At 35.6% G+C, this 20,022-nt stretch overlaps 2 protein-coding genes across 2 annotated transcripts in view; one reads left to right on the top strand and one right to left on the bottom strand.

Moving 5' to 3' along the window:
* ANLN (anillin, actin binding protein) overlaps positions 1-5,259 on the top strand; it is a gene marked incomplete at its 5' end in the record, with an annotated part of 43,927 nt that extends 38,668 nt beyond the window's left edge. The window contains 4 exons of the mRNA XM_083378278.1: positions 2,466-2,552; positions 3,262-3,369; positions 4,498-4,670; positions 4,896-5,259. Coding sequence (XP_083234404.1) covers positions 2,466-2,552; positions 3,262-3,369; positions 4,498-4,670; positions 4,896-5,019 — 492 coding nt within the window. The 3' untranslated portion in view covers positions 5,020-5,259. The remainder of the gene's footprint in view (positions 1-2,465; positions 2,553-3,261; positions 3,370-4,497; positions 4,671-4,895) is intronic.
* Positions 5,260-6,756: 1,497 nt separating this feature from the next.
* The window catches only part of AOAH (acyloxyacyl hydrolase), a 101,421-nt gene continuing 88,155 nt past the window's right edge, over positions 6,757-20,022 (bottom strand). The window contains exons 17-20 of the mRNA XM_083378301.1: positions 19,866-19,925; positions 18,561-18,657; positions 14,460-14,536; positions 6,757-7,342 (exon numbers count right to left, since the gene is read on the bottom strand). Coding sequence (XP_083234427.1) covers positions 7,217-7,342; positions 14,460-14,536; positions 18,561-18,657; positions 19,866-19,925 — 360 coding nt within the window. The 3' untranslated portion in view covers positions 6,757-7,216. The remainder of the gene's footprint in view (positions 7,343-14,459; positions 14,537-18,560; positions 18,658-19,865; positions 19,926-20,022) is intronic.

Here is a 20,022-nt window from a genome sequence, read left to right as displayed (position 1 = left end):
TTCCCATTAATCTTTAAAATTAACGTTTAATATTTATCATTTCCAAGTTTTAAATGATGCCAATCCTGTATCACAATTACTCCCAAAGTCTGTTGTTCAGGGTACCCATCTTATCTATATAGGTTCTCACCATCTACATCTACAAATTAATAATACTATATAATATTCTTATTTTCTAATAATTCTCAAGTATCTTAAAATCTTAAATTTAATAACCAAAATTTCTTTTATTGCCTCGTTTAATGCTTCCTCTCTCTTCCCCTTTATATCTGCTATCTCATATTCAAAATTAATAATTTTTTCCCTTACTGCTGTATAAAGGTATATTTATTACTTCCATCAATAAAATTTTAACTTCTATATATCTTAATCACCTTTATATAATCTTTATGCACAAATCAATATTCCAATTTAACTGTTAATATTTATACTTCTGAGATTTACATGACCAAAATTTTATTTATCTCAACTCATACCAACATCTTATATTCAAAATACATATCTATTTAGGTATATTCTATCTTAAGACGTAAAAACATATTTGTTACTTTCATCAGTAGAATTTTAGCTTATATATATCCTAATCATCTTTACAAGACCTTTATGCACAAATCAATATTCAAATTTAATTGTTAGTATTTTTACTTTTAAGTTTTATTTGACCAAAATTTTCTTTATCTCAACTCATAACATCTTATATTCAAAATACACATCTTAACTATTTAAGTATATTCTATTTTAAGACATAAAGACATATTTGTTACTTTCATCAATGAAGTTTTAGCTTATATGTAATCACCTTTACAAAACCTTTGAACACAAATCAATATTCAAATTTAATTGTTAGTATTTTTACTTCTAAGTTTTACTTGACCAAAGTTTCCTTCATCTCAACTCATAACTATGTCTTGTATTCAAAGTACATATCTCATCTGTTTGAGCAACCCCATTCTTTTTCAGTCTTATTCTAGCTTTTTTTCTTTTTTTTTTCTTTTCCAAATCATCTTCCATGTCCTTGCTTTTGAGTCATCGAGTAGGTCTCCTTGGATTATTATATCTATTATTTGGGGTTGAAAAAAACTATCCAGTCACCATTTTGTTTGAAAGGACTAGCAGATCTGGCAGGCCATCTCCTTGTTTCCCAATTCGACCTAGTTGTCCTGAACTATTTATCTTCTGTTCCATATGTTTTTCTTTTTGATTCTCAGGCTCCTCTTGATTTATATAGGAAGTCTTTTTCTTTCTTTCCCTATTGTCAGTTTCTTTCCTGTATTTTCCATTATCTGCCTTAGTTGAGCAGTTTCATCTTCTGTCATAATATTTAATTGTTCCATTTTTTCTGTAGTATCTTGTGTAGATGATTCTTTAACTATAATCATGTCCAGGCTGTCTTCTTTTTTTTTTCTATAATTTCTTATTTCATCACCAGCTGTGAAAAGAGTTTGAAGAATTGCTTTCAGCATACAAAGGGCTTGTTCCTGCTCTTCTTCCATAGGGGAGGTCCATTCTGATATTCTCCCATAATAGTATATTTAAACTAAAAAAAACTTTACAATCAGGAAGTCCTCTAAGTAAGGAATGCAGCTGGATTTCTCTCAATTAATGTCCAAGGTTGAATATATCTTATCTATTTTCTGGGATGTCACCCAAATCTCTTTTAGAGAATAACAGATTGCAATATCAGGTTTAGTTACAAGATGTCTCCCCAAAATTATTTTAATCTTTTCAGTTTTTTCTTCTATTTTAAAAGAAAAAGCCCAGATCTTCAGTAAAGGTAAAGAATAAAAATGGAAGAAAAATAGGGTATAGAAGATAAAGAGTCTTTTAATCCACAAATTTTAGAAAATAAAATTCTGATTAGGATCCTAGTTATTTTTCAATGCTTTAAACTCCCCTGGGTAGTTGGTCGCTGCTGTTTCTGGAGGGAGGACTAAGATCTTCCTTCCCTCACCACAGGGGAAAAAATACCTTAGCAGCTTATGCAGGTACAGAGAGTAATTAGGATTTAAGAGAGGTAGATCTCACCCAGTCTCTTCCATGCTGCTTTGAAGTTGCCAGATGGTAAGTGGGACTTCGGCTGTCTGCAGCCTAGTGACAAGCCATATTTCTATGGCTGGTCTTTCATCCGCCAGTTTGGAGGGATTTGCCGGCTCTAGCGGGCTACTGCTCTCCTGCAAGGGCCCCTCCTTGCTGGTCAGCTCTACGGGGTGACTTTAGACCCTTTTCAGGGTCCCCCAGTGATGCGAAACTGGACAGGGAAAACGGAACGTGGCAAACCAGAAGTCTAAACTTTCAAAATTGTTTCTGGAATTTCAAGATTATAGAATCTTAAATTTTATGAAGAAGTTTGTAGCCTTGAAGATGCTCTAGATGCATATTAGTAGCAAAAGAAGAAGCAACTTTTTTCTTCCTTAAAGAAAATTTGGGATAACATTTATGCTTATCTTCTACCTATCCATTTTTAGGTTCCTTTCTTATCGCCTCTGGAAGGGCATATACATCTAAAGGTTAAATGTCAAATTGATTCTTGTATGGAAGAGAGGGGTTTTTTGGTAAGTTATTGCACCTATTTTAATACAGAGTGTGACCTTGGTTTTACTTTGTCATAATTTTAAGAATTTCTAAAACTGTTCTCTTTGTGACTGATAAATCTTTCAACCTGTGGCTTTCTAAGCTCTGGTTTAAAAAACATGTACCAGCAGCTATTAAATTGCAAATAATTGTAGTTCCCAAATATTATTGACTCCACTAGATGGCAATATGTGCTATAAAAATGCTCATAGTCCCAAAATCAAACTAATTATTTAAAATAGCTATTTAAATAATGGGTATTATAAGAGAATTCAAGAATGATCAAATCTAATGTTAAGCAGTAAAGGAAATCCATTGTTTGATATAGGGCAGTTAAATCAGAAGAAAATGCCAGTTTCTAGAAAAAATATAAATTACTGTCTGATCATAGGGTGTTGCAAATGACTGTAAATATGGGTCAGTTGCTGAGTACCCAAAATGTGAATATGTGCCTGTGCAAGGGGGGATGAACTTTGAATCCAGATCAAAAGTAGTTTTTCAGGGAGTCCACTGTAACTTCGAGTGGTCACCAAGTAACTGGTCATAAGTTGAATATTATCTCTATGGTATTCAAACAAAGTAATAATAGGAACTGTAACAGGCTGAGCTGTATGTGTGAAGGGCCTAACCATGTTTACAAATGAATGAGGGAGAATGTCTGCTCAGAAATATTTTTCCCCATTTCTCTAGACTATGTTTGAAGATGTTAGTGGGTTTGGAGCTTGGCATCGACGCTGGTGTGCTCTTTCAGGAAATTGTATCTCTTATTGGACTTATCCAGATGATGAAAAGAAAAAGGTAATTGCAGGCTAAATGCATATAAAAATAATGTAGAGAGGTTGTTTATTAAATTATGATTTGAAATTATATGTTTCATCAGAGTCTTATATAGCTACATTAAATTTAGGTAAATTCATACTTTACATTGCCAAATTCTGCACTATTTTATAATATTTGTTAGGATTTCTTATTTAGGTAGGAAGAATAATATAACTTCCTGTGCATTTTGGACTGTTTTTCATGAATGAAATCCTCAATTTGAAAAGAAGACTACAATTAATTATAAAGTTTATTTCTTTACTTCTCTTCTGTGTGTAGTTTTCTCAGAAAGAACATGTATGTAGTTTGAGGGTGCTCCTGAAATTATTATCTTTGAAGGCCCAAATTACCTCTGTGGCTAGGAATATTTATTGTTAGCTTGAGTTGATATATTAATTACACATTTTTCTGGACAGGGACAGTGTGGGCACATTTGTTCATTTATTGATAACTTTATTTAGAAGACTATAATTCATTGTGAGACTACTTTATGTTTGGTCTGGAAGCTGCAGCTGGTGCAAAACTCTGTGACCAGATTGTTGAGTAGGCACTGTTTCTGATACACTTTTTTGAAGCAACTACCAAAACAAGTTCAAGGTTTTGGTTGTGATATATAACGCTCTAAACAATTTGAGGTCAGAATGCTTGACATGTAGCCTCCAGAGAGATCATCAAGAGAGATTTTATGCCAAGAATTGCTGAATGTCACTATGCATTATCTGGGCCTTATCTAAAAAATTTTGTCCCTGGAATTCAGAAGGCATCCATTTTACCGTAATAGTTTATGACATACCATGCCAGAAGAATTGTTTAGAATGATTTATTTTAATATTTCATTTTTAAAAGACAGTTAAACTCTATTTAATCCATTCGCAATACTATGAACTCTAATGCATCATTACACATTTTCTGTGATTTATGTAATTTGTATACTGGCATAATAATGTAATTGTGTATTTGCATAATACAAATTATCATTTGCAGCTGTATTATATTTTGTGTATTAATGTAGTTGCATGAAAAACATAAATGCCTACAGTTCTCTGACTCCATGGACACATCTATAAATAAATGGACACATCTATAAATAAATATCTTTAATTTCAGCATCCACTGGGCTCCATAAATTTGGCAAACTGCACTAATCGCCATATTGAACCAGCCAACAGAGAATTCTGTGCTCGTCCCAATACTTTTGAGCTAATTACTGTTCGTCCCCAGAGAGAAGATGATAAGGAAACATTAGTTAGCCAATGCAGAGACACACTCTGTGTTACCAAGTAAGCATTTTTTTAATCCATATTCTTTCTTCAAAGAGTTGAGTGTATATTTTCTCTATTATAGATATCTTTAAATTGATTCTTTACATGGCCTGGCTATCAACATTGTTGATTAAGTTATGAGAATGATGTTGGAATTATGATATATTTTTATAATTAATAAAATAATCCATTTTACCTTTATAGGAAAATTTAAAAATTAATATTCAATCTCATTTTTTAAAGGAACTGGTTATCAGCTGATACTAAAGATGAGCGTAATCTTTGGATGCAGAAGTTAAATCAAGTGCTTATTGACCTTCGCATGTGGCAACCTGATGCTTGCTATGTCCCTATTGGAAAACCTTGAATTATGTTTTCTCCTTAAAGCTTGCTTTAAGAGCTAAATACAAACTGTTATTTTTAAATGAGTGATATATAAGCAAAATTAATATAAGCTGAATGGTGCAATATTAAGGCTACTCAGTTAAATAGCAGATATGCAACTTCCACAAATGTTTTCTACTGGTATCACAATGTGCTATGATGCAGCTGCATTTGCTTTGAAAAATTAATAGACATGCACTTCTTTTACATGATGTGGCTTTAAATAAACACTAATACTTTATACATTGTCCCTGTCCCTTTTTCGTAATTCTGTGAATTCTTAGTATTTTTTTTATTCTTAAACTATAAAGAAGACTTCAGCATAAATAAAGATCCCTGATAGAACAATTATCTTCCAGTTAGTGTTTTCCTGCCATAGTGCAAAAGACTGAATCCAGACAGCTAAAGCGAATAAGCAAATCCAAAAAGTGTGAACATGAATATAGGGATGTAAAAAAATTCTTGAACTCTAAAACATTCTGTTTTCCCTCTGGACCCTCCTTTCTTAACCACATTATGCTTTATGTTTTTTCAGAAGTAAATCCTACAAAATAGAGTAGTTTGAATTAGTCCAGATCTATTACAAGTTTATTTTTCCCATAAACCTTGAACTGCTTCCATTTAGAGAATTGTGTTTTAGGAAACCATTGAATAATCTCTGAGAGTGGCATAGTTTGAAGACAGTCAGCTTAGTCCAAAGGGAAATGAAAGTACTCGGAATGATCTGTACCTATATCAACACATTTTTAATATCCCTAAGACCTAATCTTTGGGTCAAGTACCGGTAAGTAGAAGGAAGGATTCAATCTTCAAAAGCAAAATTCAGTATCACAGTCCTGAGAGAAAAGACAAATTGGGAGAAGTGTTGGCTCTATAAGATCTTCTTCTTACCTAACATGTTTTCTGCTAAAAAAAGAAATTAGATTGTCCCTGTTGGTTGTTTAAAACAATTCTTTCATGTTTTTATGCTTCTTTTTGATATGAAAAGCTAGAAGGAACAAAAAGCTTTTGACTTTCACCCTGCTGAAAAAATATTGGTAATATCAGAGTAATAGTAATAAAGAAAAATTAACAAAAATGCATCTGTTCAAAAGGAAGGCGTTTAAAAGCAGAGTTTTCTTAACTGAATCCTAGCAAATTTCTTCCTATCCAAACTTTAGGAGAAAAAAGGTTCAAAATTTGTGACACCCTATTAGGGTTTTCTCAGTAACTGCAGTTTCAGGAAAATACCCAAGGAAAGTTGTGAAGTAGTGAAACAAGGACCCTTTTTCTTTTTTTCATAAACTACAGTTTGGACTGGCATTTGATTAAGGTATTCAACTCAACAATAAATGTACTTAAATTTGTACAAATCCTGATGAAATAATTTTAAGGCTGATTATGAAAGAAAAGAAATGATTGTTTGGAATGAATCCAGTTTTAAACTTGTATCAGACTTGTTTTACAAGAATTTATTTGGTTATTTAGCCTTTTATTTTACTCTTAAGGAACTGCTTGGAAAAAAAAGTTTGTTTAAGATTTGTTGAAATTTGCTAAAAATACACTTTTTCATATATGATGAATATTTAAACCTTGAATTAATCCCTGCCCAAAAAACCAAAATTTTGTTATACATAAATGTAAACCTTAACTGACATTAATCTGAACAAATGTAACAATATTTTAGTTGATAATTCTTTAAAGAAATAAGTAATTTTACTGAAATATTCTTTGTGGTTTTTTAAAACTTGTTTATTTTAGTCAGAATTATTAATTTATATTGTTGATATGAATATGATAGCATTGATAAATTCACATAGTGGACAAGAAGTTTTTTATGATTAATTGAGCACTACATTAATACAATAGTCATAATACTAGATTTAAAGTACTTCTAGTGAAAACTTAATTCTGCCTTTAATATTGTAACTAAACAAAGGTAGAGTATGAATAATAGGCTGGAAAGTTAGAAATATAGTACATAAAAATAATCCTATCCAATCAATTAAGAGTCATCTCTGACCTTATTCCTAATTTACCTGATATATTTCAGTTCAAAATAAGTAAATATGAACTTAACAAAATTTTAATTAAATTACATTTCTTATGTTTGAATGTCACTCTATTTATGCCTGCCATTCATTGCCTTATATATGGTAATGGATATAACTTTCCATTCTAATATATATATAATGTATATATTAGTGTCCCTGACTGTGAAAGATTGCTGCAATCTCACTGTTGAATGGATTTTCTTTTCCAAGAATATCAGGCCTTTCCTGAAGGAGCTTCTTCCACAGGATTCTTGCTTCGAGTGCAGAAGCAAACTAGAAGTAGTTTAAAAAAAGTGGATTAGTAGACTCTATGTTGCTTTAAATTCATGCCCAAATACCTTAGATACTAAAATATTTGCAGATTAACTGTAATTAAAATACAGAAATATGACAAGTTGGCAGCAATAGCATGGCTATAAAATTAAACACAAAATTGTGTTTTCTGCATTACTATATTTTCTAGGGTTGTGCAAATTTTTGAGGGAATGTTTCACTTTGAGAAAGGCTTGAATTTTCTTCAAATCAACATTGGCCTTTCTCCTGAGAGCAGATCAGGCATCTATGCTAGAATTAGTCTTTGCATATACTTAGGGCAAAACTATCTTCTGCTACAAAACAGTAAAATGTTATTTTTCTAAGTTCTGCATGTTCTAGCTGAGGCAGGAAACATGAGGCAAGGAAAGTCAGATTGCCTCTCTGCCTCAAGGAAGAGAATTCTCAAGGAAAAGAAATAGATTTCTTGTGAGGACAAAGTTCATCAAAGTGAAGTCTAATTGTTTTTCCCCCTAAAATTTTAACCATAACATTTATCTCAATATGACTCACTAGATGTGTTTATTGTTCAGATTTGTTTGCTCATACATGAAGAACAGCCCTTTGGAGGACAAAATTGAAAGTTTAGCATCCAACCTAGCACACACATTCATATTCCCAGCTGAAGTTTTTGACCCACAATTTAAATGTTTATATCATTCTCAGGTTGCAAAGATTTTGTGACTAAAGTACAGAGTAGGTCCAATGTTTTGAAGGCTGCATCAGTGACACATCACTATTCTTCAAATTTCTAACTAAATTTCACTACAGTGAAAGTAGATCTTGTTGAATTCAGTTTCTTTTCAGTTGATGCAAAGGTAGGATTGCAACTTTGATAGCTCTAGGGCAGGGGTTTTTCAAATTTGGCCCTTTTATGACTTGTGGACTTCAACTCCCAGAATTCCTCAGCCAGCAGGTTTGAAGACCCCTGCTCTAGGGGATTATGCAAAGGAAAAGATCAGCAACAGAATTCTGAGAGAAAAAACCTGTTACAGTTGGAAATTGGGCAAATTATTTTAGCGAAAAATATTTACCATAGTAGCACCTTTAGAAATTTCTTCCACCAGAAATATGAATGGAACTCACTCCTGACTTTCAGGAAACCTTTAAAATGTACTTCATAGAAGGCCTTTCGTTAAGATCTAGTTTCTGTAACACTTAACAGTTTAATGAGAGAATGGACAATTCATGATGTGTTGGTTTTAATGAATAGATTCTTTTGGTATGGGCACAATGGTTCAGCAGTTAAAGATGCTGAGCTTGTCAGCTGGGTAGCTGAGACCCCAGGTTTGAGATCTGAGCTCTGCACAATGGGGTGAGGTCCGTTATTTGCCCCAGCTCCTGCCCACCTAGCAGTTTGAAAGTTTGCAAATGCAAGTAGATTAGGTACCACTTTTGTGGGAAGGTAGCAGCATTCCATGCACCTTTGACATATAGCTATGTTGGCTGCATGACCATGGAAATTGTGTTGGACAATGCTGGCTTCCTCAGCCAAGCAATGGAGATGAATACCATGCCCTGGAGTTGGACACAACTGACAGGGAGACATTTAGCTTTTTTTTTTTTTGGTACAGTTGAATTTTTTTTAATTGACCTCTACAACCACAAAATCTTATTGTTATGACAATGTTTATACTATCACTATTCAATTACTATTATCTGTTACTCTATTACAATTACCTATATACTATGTTCTATGCTCTTACTGGTATGACAATTTCTGAAACGTTCTGTCTTTTGTTTTCTTTTCTTTTTTTTCTTTCTTTTTTTTGTTTTGTTTTGTTAAAAAAGCACGTAGAGGTCTTGCAACTTTTTATATCAAGTTAATACACATCTTTTCCTCTCTTTTGGTCTGTCCACTTTTGGAAGGAAAAACTGACTGCTAGACACTTGCAAATAACTACAGAGCTTCCAAACAAGTCTCGTCTCAATTCTCCTGTCACTTCCCATACCTGTGACAAGCTTGCAGCTTTATTGGCAACTGCTGTGCTGATGCTAGAAAGAAGGCTCAGTTGGGAGAGCAAGAAGAGAGCTAAGCAGCTTGCTTTTCCATCCCATCAAAATTTATATGATCCCCACTATGGTAGTTCTGTTTGGCTATTGACCTTTGTTTTATTATCCATAGCAAGTGATGGGGGCAGATTGTGGAATGTTTGCAAAGTGAAAATATGTACTTTAATGGAAATTGGCTCCCCAACTCTAAATCTTATTTTTCTCTTCCTAAATTAAGATGTCACTTTGCCAGATTTGATCCCTTCCCCATATCACACACTTATAACAGAATTGCCTGCATGACTTACTAGATTTGGTTTCAATTTTCTAAGTTAGATAAGGACATCTTTTCAGTTTGACCTTTTAAAATATGTAATTCTTACATGGCTTTTTCAGCTTTGGAGTTTTCTGACAAATACTTTTTGTCATTTGGAAGGAGAAAGTCTAAGGGCCCTCAAGCTGTGTTCTAGCTGTACAAAGCAACTATAATTCTATAACTATAATTCTTCACATTAAACAAGACAAATCATGTTTGCCAGGCTATATCAGGTTTTCCTTTAAAAACAGTAGTAATTTTATTTTGTAACTTTTAGTTAAAATGCATGATCTTATGTATAAAGCAATCAAGCATTTAAAACAAATACTGCCTGTGAAGCTGTGTAGTTTCATAAGTGCCATAAACACTTAGAGCAAGATACTAGAAAGAGGAAACTTTATCCTAGTTGAATCAATTTATAGGTAAGGAAAAGAGAATTGTATTGTCTTCCCAATGAATCCTATACACATTTAAACTTCCAGAACCAATTCATCAAAGGATGTCCATTAACCATGGATATTCTAAGCATGTTTTAATTGTGCAATGCTTCTGAATATTCTCTGATTTAAAATCAGTCTAACACAATTGTTACTGATTTCAGGTAGTCCTCAACTTACAACAGTTTGTTTAGTGACTGTTCCAAGTTACAACAGCAGTGAAAAAAGTGACTTGTGACCATTTTTCTCACAACTACTGCAGCATCCTCATGGTCACATGATCAAAATTCAGACACTTGGCAATTGATTCATATTTATAAAGATTGCAGTGTCCTAGGGTCATGTGATTGCCTTTTTCTGACCTGACAAGCAAAGTTAATGAGAAACCAGATTTACTTAACAACTACAATGAATCACTTAACTATAGCAAGAAAGAACGTAAAATGGGGCAAAACTCACTTAACAAATATTTCACTTAGCAACAAATTTGGGGCTCAATTGTGGTCATAAGTCAAAGACTACCTGTGCTGGCAATTGGAGCAGTTTTCTCATGATGAAAACTTTCAAAAAACTTAATCTCAAAATTAAATTATAGAGAGAGAATTGGAGAGCAAGAGAGATTTTGATTGTATTATAAAATTATGTGGCTAATTCTAAATCAGTTAATAGCAGACACCTTATGAAAGTGGGGAGCAAAAATAAATTCAGTTTTAATATACATATTTATACTTCATTACAGATACTCCTTAACTTAGGATTGTTTGTTTAACAATGGTTTGAAGTTAGAATGGCCTCAGAAAAAGTGCCACCTCTTCTTAAAGTTATGACTATTGCACCACCCCAGCATTCATGTGATTGCACTTGGCAACTGGCTCGTATTCACAAGAGTTGCAGCATCTTGCAATCGTAAGATCATGACTTTCTCAGCTAGCGTTTGACAAAAGAAGTCAATTAGAGAAACTGGATTTGCTTATTGATCACATGATTCACTTAATGGCCACATCCTTCCCTTTAACAACCATGGTAAAAGTCATAAAATCATGTCTGGTCACATGATAATTCATTTTGTGACCATACCTGCAAGCATTAACAACTAAAGAGTGAAGTACTCATTGGAAACAAATCAAAAGGCTTCAAGTTATCTCAGAAACTTAACAAACAATAGGTTTTTATACATTACAATTGATAATAATACTTCTAATTGTTTCACATGTACTGATAAAAGAGAATATTTGTAATTCAGAATTGAAATGAGGGGTCCTTGGTGCTCTCAGATGATCATTAGCTCTGATAGGCTACCTAGTTTGGATAATGAAACATCTGCAAGCAAATAGCCAAGCTCAGAGAGCACCAAGGACCTCTTGTTTACATGTAGTCTATATCTGCATATCCATCCCATCTTCTCTCTGCTTTGCTTCCATCCCAATATAAGTCCTGTAACAATTGAGCCACTACATTTAGCTCATAAAATGAGCTGTAGCTCATGAAAGCTTGTACATGTACCTTTCACTAAAATTTGTTAGTCCAAAAAGGTGTTACCAGATAATTTTTATTTTCATACAATTCTATTTAGGAAGGTATAGGAGAAGAGAGCTATTCTTTGGAAGGGCTATAATTGGCACAAGACATCTCCCAATTTAATTACAACACTATGCATCTTCAAAATATATGCAGTTTGCTTTTAAAATGTGTCAAATCACATTTTCTCCTTAGCTAGGTGGTTAATAAAAATAAAATTGGAAGGGACCTTGGAGGTCATCTAGTCCAACCCCCAGCTCAGGCAGGAAACCCTATATCATTTCAGACAAATGTCTGTCCCTTTTCCATTTATTTTAAGTCAATAATACTAATTTCCCTTGATTTCTGTTGATAATTTTTTTGCTTACAATGAAATTTGGAGATCCAAGAAGCTGACTTGGATTAGCAGATGTCTATGGAGATTCTCATTCATCAAAGTCATGGCTGACCCAAACATGCTTTTTCACTTCTCATCCAAGAAGCTTCTTCAGCTCTGACTGGATGGTAGGATCCAGTCAGAGCTAAGGAAGCTTCTTGGATGAGAAGTGAAACATCTTTAAAGAAAAACATGAAAGTCTGATTGCCTCTTGAAAAAAAAGCACCTTTAGATTAGTAGATGTAGAGAAGTTATTCTGTCTAGTGTGCTTTAATATAAAGGCATTTCTATATTTCAGATGCTAACTAAGTGTTTAACAGAAACTCCCTGCAAACCCTCAACCTGGATCTATCAAATAACTAGGGATAGGCAAATACCAAGTAGCCCATGTTTCTTATAGACTCTTGTTCCAATTAATTCTATAAGCACAATGAAGTGATCTGTCCATGACAAGGGACTGATAAAAATATCCCCAAAGCCCAGTTATATTCTGAGGAAAAGCTTTGTCTAATGGTCCAATCTGTGATGAACCTGGGACAAGCATATTGTTAGTGATGATCATGCATTTATGAGCTTGGTCTGATCCAAAAAAAGAGGGGTTAATCCAAGAGACACTAGCATCTTGAAGAAATCATAATTGGCTGCAATGAAATCAAGCTCCGGATGTAGCACTGCTGTGCACACTATAGTGCTGGGGATATACAACCACAAAGGTTATATTGGGACCCATCCTCCCAGCTTGTTGCTTCTCACAAATATGCCCCCATGTCTAGCCAACTAAAGACAACACCCTTTGCAAGTGCCAGGGACTCTAGTATACCATTTCACTTCCCTTATTCAAGCCTGATACAGTACTTGAGATCAGGTCAGAAAGATTTCAGTGAGGTGTTCTCCACACTCCATGGCCTGCAAAGTTGTGTTGACACATGCCTGATCTATTATCCATCCATGATTGTCTCATGGATAAAACTATTTATAAACCAGCTACTATCTCAATGGTAAGACTGTAGAATCAGAAATAGAGATTGGCATTTAATTTACCTCTCCCAGGGATGATTCAATCTTCCTCCCTCCCAGATCAAAATATTTGTATTTATTTTTCTTGTCCCTGCCTTACATACCTTCATTTCAGTCTCCCTCCCATGTCTTAGTCCCTATGGTCCTCTATCTTTATGTCCCTTTAAATGTTGGAGGATCTATGTAACACTGACTTGAAGACTACTATTATGTGCATAAGCACTTCAGCATTTATTTAAAAAGGGTGATTCTGTCCCCTTCCTCCACACTTCTTTATGTATATATCTTCAGTGCAGAAACATTCTCTATTCATCAGGAAGCTGAGTCATGGCAATTGGACTTCTTTTCTTTCTGGTTTGAAACTTTGCTGCTTGTCCTAATAACTTCTTCAGTCTGAGCAAGTTGTTAGGGAGTCTCATATATGTCCTCCAGGGAGGTTTCATTTCTCACCCAATAAAACCACCCTGGAAAATATATATGGGATCTTCCTAACCAATTTGTTCAAACTGAAGAAACTAACTTGAATAAGCAGCAAAATGTTTCAAACCAAGAAGAAAAGAAGGCTAGTTGCTATGATTCAACTTCCAGACAACTCTGCCTGGATGACTGAGAAACCTCATCCACATTCTCTCTACTTCATTCTCCATTCCAAGCAAAGCAATTCCTATGTTAAACCAAACTTTTTAGCAGGTGTATGCGTGTGTGTGTGTGTGTGTGTCTATATATCTATTATAAATTTCTTCCCTCATTTCTGTGACAGGAAGCTTCAAGAATGCTGACTTTCCTTTTCTTTCAAGAAAGTGGCAGATAGACCAGGGGTCCGCAATCTCTGGGCCGCAGCCAACTACCGGACCATGGCCTATTCTGAACTGGACCGTGTGAGTAGCTTGACTTGCGCGAGTGGCAGGTCAGTATGCTTCCACATGAGTGTGCAGGTCAATTGGTGCCTGTGTGCCTGCCACTTGTGCGGTCTGGTTCTCCTTTCCCCCCCTCCCCCAGCTGGGAAGCCAAGCCACAAAGATTGGGGATCACTGATATAGACCATTGGCACCAAATGAAGTTTGATTTGACGTAGAAACAAAATTCCTATGGAGCAAAAGAGTTGTGTAATATCAGAGGAAATTATATCTTAAATATCCTAAGACTTTAATTATCATGCTATCCAATGTGTTATCTAATTCTATATGTTTTGCACAGCATGCTAATAGAAACTATTACCTCCCATTTACATCTAGATTTTCTTTATTCTCTTTTAATAAAGAAGGGATCTTGGGAATTCAGATATTGCTCATCAAGTCCCAGGATCTTTATCATTGGTCAAAATGGCTTGGTTTGCTTTGAATTATAATTTAACAACATCTGGAGAGTCATATATTTCTGTTCTAAATGTATCCCCCCCCCCACACGCATCTTGTCTGTTACCTGATTAGGGTGAAATCCATCCATGGGTTCTAATAGCTGCCAGGTTTCTCCTTTCATTTTCTGCCACATCGCAATAACTACAAAAAATAATTGTAATTATTTCTTACAATGATAAAAGATTATATAATATAGGAATAAACACCTATAGTCTTAACAAAGCAATATTTTTAGCAAATGAGTATGATGCTGTACATATTAAGTATGCAACATTGTCAGAACAAATACTATATTCCCTCCACTTTCTTTCCAGGCAACATTTAAATTCCTCCAAGATATTTATGCAGAGCAAAATGCTGGCAGATCAATTCACATTCACATCCAAGCTAGATCAAGACTAAAATGAGGCACAATTGGTAATAAACTAGACAACCCATGACCTCTTGAGTATTATTTGAGAATTTCATCAGATTCCTCAATGCCTTGAACAATAACAGAGCTTATAGCGTACTGCCTTCACTGGAATAGTTGGCATACAATCAGAGATTCATCTGCCTTGAAAACAGCCCATCTTGGAGTCTATAGCACAATCAAACATCATCATAGGAAATGTTGTATGGCAGTCTGTATTATCTAATAAACTTTTATGATTATTTTATGTCATAAAAAGTTTTATAAAATTTGTCCTCACTGTAGATCCATGCCAGGTGGATCTACAGCACATCATACCCTGTTTTCAGAGTCCTAATAATTTTGGGATTGCAATCTCAAATTGCATTCCCAAAATTATTCAAAAGATTTTATGGTCTGGGCACTTGAAAAGAAGTAAATTGTAATTCTGTTTAAAGCTGAGCAAACTCTTTAAACACCTTTTATTATAGAAATAAGTACTTAGTTTTATAATATAGTTAGAACTTAATTTTGTATGAGGAACTACTAATCCTTGTTTTTTTTAAAAAGGTGACCTTGTTTGAGGAGGAAGGAAAATTGGGGGGTGGGGAGACAAAGGAGAAGCAAAAGAGGAGGAGATCCCTAATATTGAAATCCACCAGAAACTTCATCGTAATAAGATCAAAGAAAATGTATTGAGTAGGAGAATATTTATGTGACAGGTCAGGATTAGTGGCTTATGATTCTATTACAAGAAAACATCTTTCTTTTAAAGAGGTTAATGGATTCCCTTTTGGGGATTGCAACATTTGTTGGAAACATCTTTCTCAACATTTTCATATGCATAATGTCATTTCATTCAGTTCTACCTGTGAGTGTGTGTGGGGGTGTGTGTGGAGATTCCCCCCTCTTTGTCCCAAAGGTGCTTTTTCAAGAGGCAACTGCTTTCTTGTTTTTCTTTGAAGACATTTTGCTTCTCATCCAAAAGCTTCTTCAGCTCTGACTGGATGGTGGAGAATGGAAGGATTTATATTCCTTGTACATTTGGTTTTTCCTGCTTAAGTGTAAAACCTTGCTTTTCTCCACATTAGATATCATTTTGTTGGATAGGGCCCAGTGTTCAAGTCTGTCAAGATCCATTTGGATCCTGGGCCTATCATCTGGGGTGTTGACTATTTCTGCCAGCTTAGTGTCATCTGCAAATTTGCTGAGCTGCCCTTCTATTTCCTAAGTTGTTTATCAGGATATTGAAGAGTACTGGGCCTAAGAGGGAAACTTGTGGTAACCCACTGCTTACTTCCCTCCATGTAGATGTAGTACTACTCTTTGAGTGTGGCTTGTCAGCCAGTTACAAATCCATCTGATGGTGGTGCTGTCAATCTCACATTTTTCTAGTTTACAAAGAAACATTTGTCAAATGTCTTACTGAAATCTAAGTATACTATGTCCACAGCGTTTTGCTGGTCCACTAACTTAATCATTTTGTCAAAGAGTACTTTGATTATTACAGTATGAGCATTATTATTAGTAGTAGTCAGGGCTTTTTTTCTCATAGAATGCTCAGAACGGAGTTCTGGCACCTTTTTTGGATGGAACCTTGTAGGGTAGGCAAGGTGGGTTGTATGACATGTGTGAGTTCCGGCACCTTTTTCTTTTACAAAAAAAGCACTGGTAGTAGTGTTAGTATTATAACGAGTATTAGGGTAGTTGGTAATTTTTACATGTTTCAATGAATCATCCTGTCAAATGTGTTATGTCATCCATGCTAATTCTACTTTTAATATGACCTGGATGGTTGAGAATCCCCACAGACATCCTGGGTCAACCTGGTCCACAAGAACCCTCCGTAGACCCTGGATGTCCTGCTTGTGGAAAGAGGCTATGGGGAGGGGAGAGGCCCAGGGTGGGACTTTCCTAACCCCCCTGGAAGAAGCCCCTCGTCTGTTGCCCCTTCCCACTCTACTTAACCTCCGTGAAGTTGCGAACCAGGGCTGTTGTTAGCTCTGCACCATCTCTCCAACTGTTGTCCTTTCATCCTTCTTTAGGAGCCTCTCTTGGCAGTTTCAGGCTCTGAGGATGGTGCAGCAGCAACAGGTGTGAGATTGTGCAGGTGTGTAAGTCGGGGGAGGAAGAAGTACAATGCCCCAGACAGTGCACGAAGCAAAGGACACGAAGGTGGCACCCCCAAACCTTCCCCATTCCTGGGAACGTAAATTAACTAAAGAAAAGAGCCTTGGTGGAGCAGTGGGCTAATGCCTCCTTAAGTAACACCAGCTGCCTGCAATTAGTGCAGGTTCGAGTCCCACCAGGCTCAAGGTTGACTCAGCCTTCCATCCTTCCGAGGTAGGTAAAATGAGGACCCAGATTGTTGGGGGCAATTAAGCTGACTTTGTAATAATGCCGCTTGGGGTGTGTGTGAAAGCCCTAATAAGCAGGCATATACATAGAATGAAGGCTACTGCTAAGCTTGTAAGCTGCCCTGAGTCTTCGGAGAAGGGCAGGATATAAATGGAATTAAAAATAAAATAAAAATAAGATTATAGCAACAGACTCTAGCTAGTTTGAATGTGCTTCCCTCATCCCACCGCCCTTTGTCTTCATGAGAACTGGGTGGGGGGAGGGGCGTGGAGGTCTTGTCTGAGATGCTTTCTCAAGTTACAGTTTTGCCCCAGGCTCAGATTTCTTTTACCTGCCCATTGTCTTGATAGTAGCTCTTCCTCCTTAAGAATTTCCCTTCCTTTCCATTACAGTAGGTTAAAGATTTTACATTTAAAACCTTTTGAATTCAAAGTCAGGTTCAAAAATGAGTCATTCCAACTATTCCAGAAGTATTTATATTAGGGCTATCGTATCTGGGCGGCAGAAATCCAGGTAAGCACAAAAATAGCTATTGATGTTTACCAATTGTAAAAACTACAAAAAGACTGCAAATGTTGGAGGAGGGCTTGGGGGGGCTTTGAAGCAAAATGATGTAAAGCAATATGACTGCTTTTCTTAATTCTTAGCAAAGAGAAAGGGTTATGTTATGTTACAGGGTTATGTCACACTAAACAAACTTACTTGTTTGCTTATTTTATTTTATTTATTTTCACATTTCTAAACTACCCATTTCCCTCAAAGAGTTTTGCTTGAACATTTCTTGAATTTAAGTGTCTCTCCCTTGAAGATTTGCCTAGTCTGAATAGAAGTGGACAGTAACACATTTCTTCAACAATTCTCCAGTACTTCAGTAATTCTAATAAAATCATATGCCTGGTAAACAGAATTTTTTTTTTCAAATGTCTCCTGTGTCTCTACAGTAGCTGCATCTTCATTATTCTACTTTTCTTTAAATTATAATGTTTAAAAACAAAACATCATTGCAGGGTCTTGCAACTGCAGATTCATGAATGAGAACAATCTCACCAAGGGAAGGAATTGATATCACCGCTCCATTCGTCTCTCCTTGGAGAAAGTTAGAAAAACGATTACACTGATTGTTCAAACCATAGCAGGCCAGTAGCAGTACTCAAGTTTTTAAGTTAATTCATATGCATTTACTTAAAAATTTTTGGTCACTCTTAAAAACTCCACAATCTTGTCCTTGGAGAATAATAATATTCATCCTTTAGGCCAGCCTTCCCCATTATTGCTGTCACTTGAAACCTTATGCTCCTGTTCCAGTCCAACACTTCTAGGTTTTGGTACCAGTTTGACAAAGTTAATTTTAAACTAGTGGGCATTGTCCCTCCTTCTAATGATGTACAATTGTTCGTTCAGATTTTGTTAACTTACTTTCTTTCAGTGGGAAATCCATGTAGAAAATGTCAAAATTGGAATATTTCTCAGATTTTGCAATTTCTTTCAGGACATTGGAAAGAAGCATGGCTCTCTGGGGAAAAAATCAATAAAATATGCACCCTTACTTTATTGATATGAGAATTTGCTAAGACTTCAGAATATTGTTCTCTCTTGCCAACAACATGTGACCTTTATATTGTTGAAGCACTGTTATTGTCACAATTTGTCAGAGCTTCTCAGAAGGAATTTAAATGTAAATATGCCAATTTGAGTCAGAAAACTGACCTCTCTTTTGGCAAAGAATTGTCTTATTGGCACATCTTTGACCAGTATTCTATAAAGATGCTGCACAATTTCAGTGACAATGTTCACTTACAGATGTCAGATTTTCAAAGTAAGATTTGGTAAAGATTCAGTGCTCCCACTAATCCATTTCCACTGCTTCTGTCAGGCCAGAAATGAATCAGTGGGATCCAGTCAAGTCCCATCCTTTGCTTATACCTAATAGACAAATCTTGCCAAAATAAAGCTATAACTTTCTAAGCTATAGAACCATTCTAGACATTCTAGATAGTGCTTCTAGCTTTTGATCATTTGAAACCCTTTAAACTGAGCTCAATTGCTGCTGATATCATGAACAAGCCCATGAAATATTCTCAGCAGCAGTACAGAATTGGTTTGCCAAAGACTTCTTTCTGGATTTCCCTCTAGCCCAGAGGTCCCCAACCCCCGGTCTGTGGACCAGTACCGGGCCACGGCATGCCAGCAACTGGTCTGCACAAACAAGCAAAACTCCATCCGCAAGATGCAGGCAGCGCCCAAAACCATGCAACCTCCGGTCCACGGAAAAACCTCACTCCACGGAATCGGTTCCTGGTGCCCAAATGTTTGGGGACCCCTGCTCTAGCCTATATACGTGCAAGGTCCTGTTGATCTCCCCTTTAAATACTAACCAAGCCAGGCCCTGCCTATGGTTTTTGTTCTGGGGGTTTTGTTTTGTGATCAAAGTCGGGGAAGTATTGCTACTTGCTTCAGCTCTGTCCTTATGTGAGTGTATGCCTGCTGAACCATCAAACATTAAATAGGAAATCTTAATGATATTAAAATTCAGACATTTTTTCCTCAAAAACAATGCCACAACCGTTATGGTTATCTTCTTGTTTTGAAGATCTAGATACTGTATATATTTCCTTTAAAAAAGGAAAGATATAGCTGATTGATTGATAGATAGATGATAGATAGACAGACAGACAATAGTTTAGATAGGAGAGAGATTCATGCAATTTATATATTACATACCTCTGTAGTCAAATTCTTAAGTGTGCCATTTGAAGTCAACCAGCCGTTGCATAGATTAATCTGTGGAATGTGAAAAAGTTCTTTTAATATGGCATCAGTATTATACATGGCTGAAAAAGATCAATATAGTCAACTAGATAGCTGACTGGTAGCATGA

Source organism: Vipera ursinii, assembly GCF_947247035.1.
Source record: "Vipera ursinii genome assembly, chromosome: Z".
Classification (NCBI taxonomy): Eukaryota; Metazoa; Chordata; class Lepidosauria; order Squamata; family Viperidae; genus Vipera; species Vipera ursinii.
This window is presented reverse-complemented; position numbering and strand designations above follow the sequence as displayed.